At 43.3% G+C, this 11,890-nt stretch overlaps 1 protein-coding gene across 1 annotated transcript in view; it reads left to right on the forward strand.

The window, feature by feature from the left end:
• The window catches only part of LOC140186818 (dynein axonemal heavy chain 3-like), a 428,385-nt gene that overhangs the window by 74,383 nt on the left and 342,112 nt on the right, over nt 1–11,890 (forward strand). The window contains 4 exon segments of the mRNA XM_072241409.1: nt 7,484–7,555; nt 7,557–7,715; nt 10,771–10,869; nt 11,327–11,466. Of these exon segments, the coding sequence (XP_072097510.1) occupies nt 7,484–7,555; nt 7,557–7,715; nt 10,771–10,869; nt 11,327–11,466 (470 nt within the window).

Here is an 11,890-nt window from a genome sequence, read left to right on the forward strand (position 1 = left end):
AGTACAAAGTAAATGATAGGATACTTGGTAGTGTGGAGGAGCAGAGGGATCTGGGGTACATGTCCACAGATCCCTGAAAGTTGCCTCACAGGTGGATAGGTTAGTTAAGAAAGCTTATGGGGTGTTAGTTTTCATAAGTCGAGGGATAGAATTTAAGAGTTGCGATGTAATGATGCAGCTCTATAAAACCCTGGTTAGGCCACACTTGGAGTACTGTGTCCAGTTCTGGTCACCTCACTATAGGAAGGATGTGGAAGCATTGGAAAGGGTACAGAGGAGATTTACCAGGATGCTGCCTGGTTTAGAGAGTATGCATTATGATCAGAGATTAAGGGAGCTAGGGCTTTACTCTTTGGAGAGAAGGGGGATAAGAGGAGACATGATAGAGATGTACAAGATTATAAGAGGAATAGATAGAGTGGATAGCCAGCGCCTCTTCCCCAGGGCACCACTGCTCAATACAAGAGGACATGGCTTTAAGTTAAGGGGTGGGAAGTTCAAGGGGGATATTAGAGGAAGGTTTTTTACTCAGAGAGTGGTTGGTGCGTGGAATGCACTGCCTGAGTCAGTGGTGGAGGCAGATACACTAGTGAAATTTAAGAGACTACTAGACAGGTATATGGAGGAATTTAAGGTGGGGGCTTATATGGGAGGCAGGGTTTGAGGGTCGGCACAACATTGTGGTGTACTATTCTATGTTCTATGTAAAAGCCATAAGGAGGGAAAAGATGAAATATGAAGGTAAGCTAGCCAATAAAATAAAAGAGGATACCAACCATTTTATACGGTTTATTTTATATATAAAGAGATGAGAGTGAATATTGGAGTACTGGAAAATGACACTGGAGAGGTAGTAATATGTGATAAAGAAATGGCGGGCAAACTCAATAAGTTTTCTGCATCAGTCTTCACTGTGGAAGACACCAGCAGTATGCTAGAAATTTGAGAGTGTCATGGGCAGTAGAGAGTGTAGTTGCTATTAGTAAGGAGAAGGTGTTTGGGAAGCTGAAAGATCTGAAGATGGATAGGTCACTTAGACACACCCCAGGGTTCTGAAAGAGGCAACTGAAGGCATTGTGGAGGCATTTATAGTGACCTTTCAAGAATCACTTGATTCTGGAGTACTGGAAAATTGCAAATGTCAATCCGCTCTTTAAGAAGGAAAAGAGGCAAAAGACAGGAAATTATTGACCAGTTATCCAGATTTCAGTGGTTGGCAAGATGTTGGAGTCCTTTATTAAGGATGGGCTTTTGTGATACTTGGAAGCACATTATAAAGTAGGCCAAAGTCATCATGATTTCCTGAAGAGATCATATCTCCAGACAAATCTGTTGGAATCCTTTGAGGAAATAACAAGCGGGAGACACAAAGGAGAGTCAATGGATGTGTTTACTTCAATTTTCAGATGATTCTTGACAAGGTGCCACACATGAAGCTGCTAAACAAGATAAGAGCCATGGTATTACAGGGAAGATACTAGCGTGAATAAAAGACTGGCTGACAGGCAGAAGGCAAAAAGTGGGAATAAAGAGGGACTTTTCTGGTTGGCTGCCAGTGACTTGTGGTGTTCGGCAGGGGTGAGTGTTGGGACCACTTGATGGCTTTGTAGCCAGGTTTTCAGTCAGTACAAAGATAAGTGGATGGGCAGGTAATGTTGAGGAAGCAAGGAGTCTACATGAGGATTTAGATAGGTTAGGAGAATGGACAAAGAAGTGAATACATTGTAGGGAAATGTGTGATCGTGAGCTTTGATAGAAGGAATAAAGGCATGACCTGTTTTCTAAAGGGGAAAACATTCAGAAATCAGGGAATTGAAAGGCTTTGTGCAGGACTCTCTAAGAGTTAACTTGCTGGGTGAGTCGGTGGCAAGGAAGGCAAAAGCAACGTTAACATTCATTTTGAGAGACTAGAATATAGAAGCAAGGATGTAATTCTGAGGCTTTATAAGGAGTTGGCCAGAATGCGTTTGGAGTATTGTGAGCAGTTTTAGGCTCCTTATCTAAGAAAGGATGTGTTGGCATTGGACAGGGTCCAGAGGAAGCTCACTAGAATGAGTTCAAGAATGAAAGGATTAACATATGAGGAGCATTTGATGGTTCTGGGCCTGTTCTCACCAGAGTTCATAAGAAAGAGGGGAGAATCTCATCAAAACCTATCAAATACTGAAAGGCCTATGGTCATTGAGAGAATGTTTCCTATAGTGGAGGAGTCTAGGACCAGAGGACATAACCTCAGAATAGAACGACATCCCTTTAGAACAGAGAGGAAGAGGTATTTCTTTAGCCAGAGGATGGTGGATCTATGAAATTCATTGCCAGAAATGGCTGTGGAGGGGAAATCATTGGGTATATTTAAAGCGGAGGTTGATAAAATCTTGATTAGTAAGGGTGCCAAAAGTTATGGACAGCAGGCAGGAGAATGAAGTTGCGCAGGAAAATAAATCTTCCATGATGGAATGGTGGGGCAAACTTGATGGGCCAAATGGCCCAATTCTGCTGCTACGGTTTTATAATAAACTTGATTCTTATTCCTTGGTGAATGCAACTGAAGCAACAGTCTGACATCCTCTAGGACAAAGCAGCCCGATTAACAATAACTGCTCCTCCTCCTCCACTATGGACACCCCAGCTCCTCCACCATGGACACCCCAGCCCCTCCACCGTGGACACCCCAGCACCCTCTCCATGGACACCCCAGCTCCTCCACCATGGACACCCCAGCCCCTCCACCGTGGACACCCCAGCTCCTCCACCATGGACACCCCAGCACCCTCCACCATGGACACCCCAGCACCCTCTCCGTGGGCACACCAGCACCTCCACCATGGACACCCCAGCACCCTCTCCATGCATGTCCCACTATCCATTCAAGGTGTTGCAGTGTGTATTGTAACCAAGGCACTGGGATTTTTCAGCAGCACCTGCTTCCCAATCCTGCCATGACAGAGCACAGGCACTCAGGCAAAAGGGAACCCCTCCACCAGCAGGTCCTCCTCCGAATCATGTACCATCTCAATATAAACATAGGTCACTGGTCTTGCCCCACTACCAAATCTAACCCCTTGCTCACAGCACCATGAGAGCTCTTTCACCAGCAGGTCGCCTTCATTTAAAGAGCTGAAATGTTTCACCGGCTTCAAGTTGGAGTCAGTGCTGGCATTTTACAATGCAGTTGGTCAGTTCATATAAAGTTACCTGTTTGCAAGAACTTAGTGTGTGTATCCTAAATGATTATAAGTTTATAGGCAATGAAGAATCAACAGTGTGAAAGAGAATGAAATGTTGGAAATCTAGAGGAGGGGGCAACATCTCAAGAGCACCAACAAAATCTTAATTCCCAAGGAAAAGTTGGGTCATTCTTACTGAAGAGGTGCTGGTCGCTTAGAAAAGTTTAATGCCGGTCAACCAATATAACTGAGTTCTTCGAGGATGTAACAAGCAGGGTGGATAGAGAGAACTTATTGTTAAATTTTCAGAAGACATTAGATAAGTGCTAAGTGGAATCTTGTGCAGGTCAGAGCTCCTGGCTTTGGGTAAAATGGACTGCAGATTGTGATTGGTTGTCCATCGTTTCCAATGATGACAGTGATTATGTTCCGATAATTTGAACTTCATGAAGAAACCTGTGCAGAGCTTTTGAAGCGCGCTGAGGCAGCTCCACTCTCGCGACCTCGGAAATCTGGTTCCAGTGGTTCGAGTAGTTGTCACAACTGTGTTGCAAACATTGTCTGTGTTCCGATTTGAGATGGCACTGGTGAAACACGGCGACAACTTACTGACCACAAACAAAAGAAAATGACACACTTTTTCTGGAAAATGATCACTGCAATCAATAGTCTGGAACCTCCACCTTGGAGCTGAGCTTTTGAACCACCTGTACGACCTGGCATTTTTGCAGTGTGAATTGTGGTCTCGAAGGTGCAGGACAGCTGCAGTGTGGCGTGTATGGGCTGAATGAGGTGGCATGACCTGGGCCCGAGAACAAGGAATGAGCCATTGCTGAAGCAGACGGAGCAGATATGAAACGGGGGATCCGAGTTGAGGAGGTGGGGCCCACACCCAAAGAATAAGCCAATGTTTGACCGATTTAAGAGCTAGGGAAGATTGGAAAGGTCAATTACGGGCCAAATTGAGGTGATAGGGCCCAGGCCCGAGAACGCATCGAAGCAGCAGTGTCTGAATCTGGGCATGAGGAACAAGCTGAAGTTTGGCTGATTTAAGAGCCGAACCAAGTTGATAGATAGATAGATAGACATACTTTGTTGATCCCGAGGGAAATTGGGTTTTGTTACAGTTGCACCAACCAAGAATAGAGTATAAATTTAGCAATATAAAACCATAAATAATTAAATAATAATATGTAAATTATGCCAGATGGAAATAAGTCCAGGACCAGCTTATTGGCTCAGGGTGTCTGACCCTCCAAGGGAGGAGTTGTAAAGTTTGATCGCCACAGGCAAGAATGACTTCCTATGACGCTCTGTGTTGCATCTCGGTGGAATGAGTCTCTGGCTGAATGTGCTCCTGTGCCCAACCAGTACATTATGTAGGGGATGGGAGACATTGTCCAAGATGGCATGCAACTTGGACAGCATCCTCTTTTCAGACACCACCGTCAGAGAGTCCAGTTCCATCCCCACAACATAACTGGCCTTCCGAATGAGTTTGTTGATTCTGTTGGTGTCTGCTACCCTCAGCCTGCTGCCCCAGCACACAACAGCGAACATGATCGCACTGGCCACCACAGACTCGTAGAACATTCTCAGCATCATCTAACAGATGTTAAAGGACCTCAGTCTCCTCAGGAAAAAGTCAGGGTGTTGGGGCCAGAGGCGAGGGACAGACCAGTGTTCAGCTCATTGTTTGGCAAGGTTTACCCCTCTCTGCACTGAACTGAGGCTGTGGCCTGCAACTTACAGACTCCTGGACCAGCTGCAGTGATGACTAAATTTGTGGCTGTGAACTCACTTTCCTGAATTTAGTTCCAAATGTTATTTGCTTACTTTTTATTGTTTGCACGATTCGTTCTTACTTTTGCGCATTGGGTGTTTGACATTTTGTTTAATGGGCTCTGTTGGGTTTCTTTGATTTGTGGCTGCCTATAAAGGAGGCAAATCTCAAGGTTGTACAATGTATAAATAGTTTGACAATAAATGTTCTTTGAACTTTGAGGTCTTTCTTGGTTGCAGTGGATGACCATGACTTCTCTGCTTTGTCATGCCCTTCTCTCTGTAAAACATTACAAAACATCCTTCCTTGCCATTGGAAGAGGCTGCCCAGGAGGGAGGCATATTGTGATGAGGGTTTTTGGACTGTTGCAGGGTGTTGATATATTGCATGAGTAGATGAAACTCTGGCAACTGGAGTTCAATAAATTTAGAGCAATTCGTAGAAATTCGTTTTCACTTTGACACAAAGAAATATTTTCTGTTGCTCAATGTCAGAAAAGCCAAATTAAATCTACTGTGATTCAATGTTGTAAAACAATAAAACATGAAAAATTACAAGGGCGGGTGAATACTTTTTATAGGATATATATACAGTTGTTGTACACACAGTCCCTCCCATCTCAGCCACTGAAGCTTGTAACTCCTCCAGAGCTGTCACAGGTCTCTTGGTGGCCTCCCTCACTAGTCCCCTTCTTGCACGGTCACTCAGTGTTTGAGGATGGCCTGCTCTAGGCAGATTTACAGCTGTGTCATATTCTTTCCATTTCTTGATGATTGACTTAACTGTACTCCAAGTTCATTGTCAAAAAGGCCATATTAAATCCACTATGATTCAACATTATAAAACAATAAAACATGAAAACTTCTGTGGGGGGGGGTGCTGAACACGCTTCATAGGGACTGTATATGATATATTATTTTATGTATACACAGTAATTCATGGAGTAACAAACACACAAATAGGCCTAACCTGTATATCAGTACAGCAGCAACACATCGCAGCACCAGTGGAGCGAAGCATTTGGTGGTTATGTCGCAGAGGAGGGACCAGCTTGTGGGTCCTCCTCTAACTTTGGTTTCTTCTTCAAGGAGGCATCAAGATTTGATGCCTTTTCTTGAATATCTTCTCATGAAGCAGTTCTCAGTAACAGGAAATTATGTCAAGGACATCGCTCGTCTTTTTCCTTCACTCCCAGTCAGGGTCATATCGATGAACTGGTACATAATTTGTATGATCACGGTGACGCTAATGCTGAGGAATTTTGAGGTAAGGTTTCTTGCTGGTGTTTCCTCTTCTCCATCCGTGTCCTCCAGGTTCACCCAAGATGCGTTGCTCTGCCATTTCTCACAGCTCTTTGCTGTCGGGACCAGCCGCTGTACCAGAGGTATACATGCTATTGAGGTTACAGTGCTGTTTAAATCTATCAAACCAACTTCTGCTGGTTGTGAATGTTACCATAAGAAGTATCTTCTTCTTCGTCATGAATATGACTGAAGATGCTTCTTGTGTTTTCCATTATTACCAGCTGGTTTAGGGGCTTGTTTCATTGTGTTTGGCCATCCACTCAGATATCCACTCAAGCAAATGCTTCCTGGAACGAGTCACCTTCTTTGGTGATAATTTTGAGGTTGTCATTGCAGAAGTTTGTATTTTGTCTGTATTTTTTTAATAATTGTTCTGATTACTGATGTAACCAATTTCAAAGAGGCAGCAACATCAACCTGACACTCACCAGCTTCCAAATGCCATATCACTTGCAGTTTCACATCCATGCTAATGCTTTTCCTGGACATCTTCGATGTACAGCCCTCACTGGAAGTTGCAGGCCGTCTTCCAGACGTTACAGGTGAATAAAAAGGAATAAATTGCTGAGGAAGCAAGAATGTTTACACATGAGGGGGAAGGCAGAACATGAACTAATACATGATTGACAGTGAGTGTATGTAAAGCACTCCCATTGGCTGATTGAATGTCTACAGGTGGCTGCTCTTGAGAAGTTTTAAGTGTTGTTTAGAATGAATTTTTCTCATTTTTACAAATGTCAATAGAGAATTGAATAACTGTGTTGTAGTGAATCAGCAAATACATATGTAATATATATATATGTTTTTAATTGTAATGTACTGCTGCTGTTAAACAACATATTTCAAGGCATATGCCAGTGGTATTAAACTTCATTCTGATTCTGAAATCTGGTCTTCAGCCTGTCACTTCCTGTGGACCTGACGATCAGACCCAGGTGTGCTTTATCATAGCCAGTGAATTGTGAATGTCTTTACAGTAATCATAGGTAACTGATAATCTGTGCTTCAGTATAATTAAACAAAGATCAGAATATAGGAAGTTTCTGATGACAAACAATTACCAGGATATAGGGAGTGTCTGATGACAAACAAGTAATTTAGTTTGTCCATGCTTGACTGGACATCACTCTGCCTGACCTGCTCAGTTCCTCCAGCATTTTGTGTCCATTGCTTACAATTCTGTGCATTAAGTGGGGAATCATTGTTCAGTTTCCTTTTCGATCATGTAGGTGGGATTTTGCATCACCCCAGAGGAAAACACCTCCCTGAGTGACATCTTGCAGCTGGGCCTTGAGAGGCATTTTGGAAGATCTGAGTGATAATGGTTCCCAGGCGAGTAAAGAATATAGCTTGGATAAAGCTCTCAGCAAGATGCAGAGGGACTGGAAAGAAGTTAATTTTACATTTGTGCATTACAAAGACTCCGGCATTGAGATCTTGGCATTGCTGGATGACATTCAGGTGAAGTATATCAAAAATGACATTGGAGCAAGAACTTTGGTCTGCAGGATTAGGAAGACATCTCTCTTCTTTCCTCTTTCAGATTTCAGATTTGTGGATCATTGGGGTCTCTTCTGGGGAAGGTATGACCTGTGCAAAAAGGACAGGTTACATCTGAACTTGAAGAGGACCAATATCCTTGTGGGCAGGTTTGTCAGAGATGTTGGGGAATGTGTAAACTAAGTTGGTGGGGGAATGGGAACTAAAGTGATAGGTCTGAGGATGGAGCAGTTGGTGTAAAGGTAGATGCAACATGTAGAGAGATTGTGAGGAAGGATGGGCGGTGGATAGGGCAGAATTGCAGTCAGTGGAATGGGTTGAAATGTTTCTATTTTAATGCAATAAATATCTGCAACGAACATGGGTCAGTACATAGAGCTACAATGTTGTGGCCGTTACTCTCAGAAGGGCAGGAATGCCTGCTGGATGTTTGAGGGTTTAGATATTTCAAAAGGGACGGGAGTGGGAGGTCAAAGCAGTGGGGGAGTGGCCTTGCTAATCAGGGATAATATCGCAACTACAGAAGGGCAGGATGTCATGAAGGAGTTGTCTACTGAGCCAGTATGGGTGGACGTTAGAAACAGGAAGGGAATAGTCATTCAATTGGGAGTATTCTCTAGATGACATAATAGCAACAGAGACACTGAGGCTCAGACTGGGAGGCAGATTTTGGAAAGGTGAAAAAATAATAGTGCTATTATCACGAAGAGCTTCCACATACCTAATATTGATTGGCACCTCTTAGTGCAAAAGGTTTAGATGGAACGGAGTGTCCAGGATTCCTGACATATTACACAAACAGGCTGACGAGAGGCGAGGTCGTACTGGATCTGGGGCTAGGACAGGTCAGGTATCAGATTTCTCAGTGGGTGACTGTTTGGAGACAGTGACCACAATTCCCTGACCCTCGCCACAGCCTTGGGCAGAAATAGGAGCAGATGTTATAGGAAAGTATTTAACTGAGGGAGGTGGAACTTTGGTGCTATCAGCCAAGAACTGTGGAGCATAAGTTGGGAACAGATGTACTCAGGGAAATGCTCAACAGAGGTGTGGAGGATACTTAGGGAGCACTTGCAGGGTTTCTGGATAGGTTTGTCCCATTGAGGCATGGAATGGATGGTAGGGTGAAGGGACCTTGGTGACAAGAGATGTAGTACATCATATCAAGAGGAAAAAAGCAGCTTACTTAACGTTTAGTAGTCAAGGATCAAACAGAGCTCCAGAAAGTTACAAAATAGCTGGGAAGGAATTGAGTAATGGACTTGGGAGAGCGAGAAGGGACATGAGAAGGCCGTGGTGAGTGGGATTAAGGAAAGCCCCAAGCAGCGATGGTGGTAGAAGGTAGAGCAGTGAATATGGTGGATGTGGATTTTCATAAGGTGTTTGATAAGGTTCCCCATGTTAGGCTCATTCAGAAAGTCAGGAGGAATGGGATCCAGGGAAGTCTGACTATGTGGATATAGAATTGGCTTGCTCATAGATGACAGAAGGTGGTAGTAGATGGAGGGTATTCTGCTTGATGGCCATTGTTTTTCTGTAGGGATCTGTTCTGGGACCGCCTGTTCTTTTTTGGCTTTTATGAATGACTTGGATGAGGAAGTGTAAGGGTGAGTTAGTATGTTTGCAGATGGAGTTGGGGATCTTGTGGACGGTTGTTGTAGGTCACACTGGGACATTAACAGGATGAGGATCCGGCTGAGACATGGCAGATGGAGTTCCGTTACTGAGAAAAGTGAAGTGGAAGGTCGAACTTGAAGGCAGAATGCAAGGTTTATGGCAGTACTGTATTCTTAACAATGTGGAGGGAGGAACAGAGGGATCAAGGGTTCACGTCCATAGATCTCTCAAAGTTGTCATTCACGTTGAGAGGGTGGTTAAGAGGGCATATTTTGTGTAGGCCTTCATTAGTCAGGGGGTTGATTACAAGAGCCATGAGGTAATGTCACAGTTCTATGAAACCCTGGTTAGACCACACTTGGAATATTGTGTTCAGTTCTGATCACTTCATGATAGGAAGGATGTGGAAGCTTTAGAGAAGGTGCAGAGAAGATTTACCACAATGTTGCCTGGACTAGAGAGCATGTCTTATGAAGACAGGTTGAGTGAACTAGAATCTTTGGAGTGGAGGTGGATGAGAGGTGACAGTAGAGATATAGAAGACAGAAGAGGCATAGGTTAAGTGGATAGCCACAGACTTTTTCCCAGGGCAGTAATGGCTAACATGGGTGTCATCACCAAAGGCACAACAGTTTCTTCCTTCTCTCCCCATAGTAACGAGGGGTATATACTTTACAGGATAAGACACAACCATTTTGTCATTACAGATTACCAATTTGGCAATTCAAATGAAACAAAACTGGCTTAACATTTAAAAGAAAGGTTTAATGTCTTTCTTGCTGTTACACGGGCTGGTATTTCAAGGAAAGAATCCATTTTTAATTTTTAATATTTTTAAAGATAGAGCATTTCAACAGCTCACCAGCCCAATGAACCTGCGTAACCCAATTGCACCATGTGACCCACTAACCCACTAGCCCGTGCATCTTAGCAATGTGGGAGGAAACTGGAGCACCCAGAGGAAACCCACGTTATCATGGGGAGAATGTAAAAACTGCTTCCGGACAGCGGCAGCATTGAACCCGGGTCACTGATGCTGTTAATAGTATTACATGAAACTCTATGCTGTCAGGTTATTTAAAACCTCTCGTCCTCTAAAATGGAGTTAACTTGTACCATTTTAAAGACGGCTGTGACCTCATGAACAGAAGATGTGAAAAGTTAAATTGTAAAACTAGCAATGCCAGAACCATCAGACATGATTTTGCATTGCAGTATCATTCCTGTACTCTATGCAGGGGAATAGATTTCATTTACAATCTGCAATAAACAACAGTAAAATTCATCAGTGTTTGCCACAAATATAGCTCCATCCCAAATGCAAGTTATCAGTTTATTTTATCTCATTCTTAGCCTTTGTTCAGGACTTTAATCTGTGAATCTAATTCAATTCCCTCAGGTTTTACTGGAAGATCACATTGTGAAAACCACCACCATGAAAGGGTCACCATTTATCCTGCCCTTCAAAGAAGAAATCTCAGCCTGGGAATCTAAGCTGGTAGGCTGGTTTCAGAGAAGCTTCTGTTGAATTTAATTAGTGTCTAGATTTTTGTTACATCCCACGCTGAGGTTTTGTTATCTTTCATCATTCATGCCTCAATAACTTCCGTTGATGTAACTTCTTAAACTTGGGTTGCAGTGCTCGAGCTGTGGGAACAGCACAACAGGCAGACTGTTAGACTGAGGCTGCTGTATCCTTTATTGAAAATGGGCTTTCAGTAACTGAGTGAATTAACCATGTGAGACCAACCAAGGAAAGGATTTGCCTCCCACTTCACAGTGCTTCATCGGCTAGAACAGAGAATACCGGGCCCAGCTGTGCAAGATGAGAATTCTCTCCCAGAGCGTTTGTGAGATGGAATGTGTCTGAAAAGCTGTGCCCATTCATGAGAAGTCTTTTTTTGTTGTTTTTTCCGCATGCATTTTTGCATCACCTGTATACACTCTTTCAACAGTGGCTAATGCGCAACACCCTGGATTCCTGGCTGCACGTCCAAGCGGCTTGGATGTACCTGGAGCCAATCTTCAGCTCAGAGGATATCCATAATCAAATACCTGAACAAGGGAGGATGTTTGGAGTGGTGGACACCAACTGGTAAATCATTCCCTTTTGTCAAGTATGACAGAAATCTGAATTGATCCTATTTTTTGCTGGACAGAGCAAAGGCTACCTGCTGGAGTTTAACTAGTGTGAAGCACAGTGCTACACAATCATTCGTTCCAATTTAGTAATAAAAGCAGTTTATTTTTCATATCTAAGTGATGTGGATTGGCTATTAGCTATTCACCCTGTTTTTTTTTAGCATTGTTTCATTTGAGTAGTTGACAAAGCCAGAAAAAAATTAAATCCTTCGATATCAAAGAATTTTAGTAGAGGCAACGGTGGTGAAATGTGCTTGACTGGGTTTAGGCTGCTTTGGAAGTGTTTGCATTTAATCTCTCAGTGCCGATTTCCTGGTGATGGGATAAGGAGGGGAATGTTGATTGATTGAACTTCTCGAACACAAGGGGTAAGTCAG

Source organism: Mobula birostris, chromosome 23 (genome assembly GCF_030028105.1).
Source record: "Mobula birostris isolate sMobBir1 chromosome 23, sMobBir1.hap1, whole genome shotgun sequence".
Lineage (NCBI taxonomy): Eukaryota > Metazoa > Chordata > Chondrichthyes > Myliobatiformes > Myliobatidae > Mobula > Mobula birostris.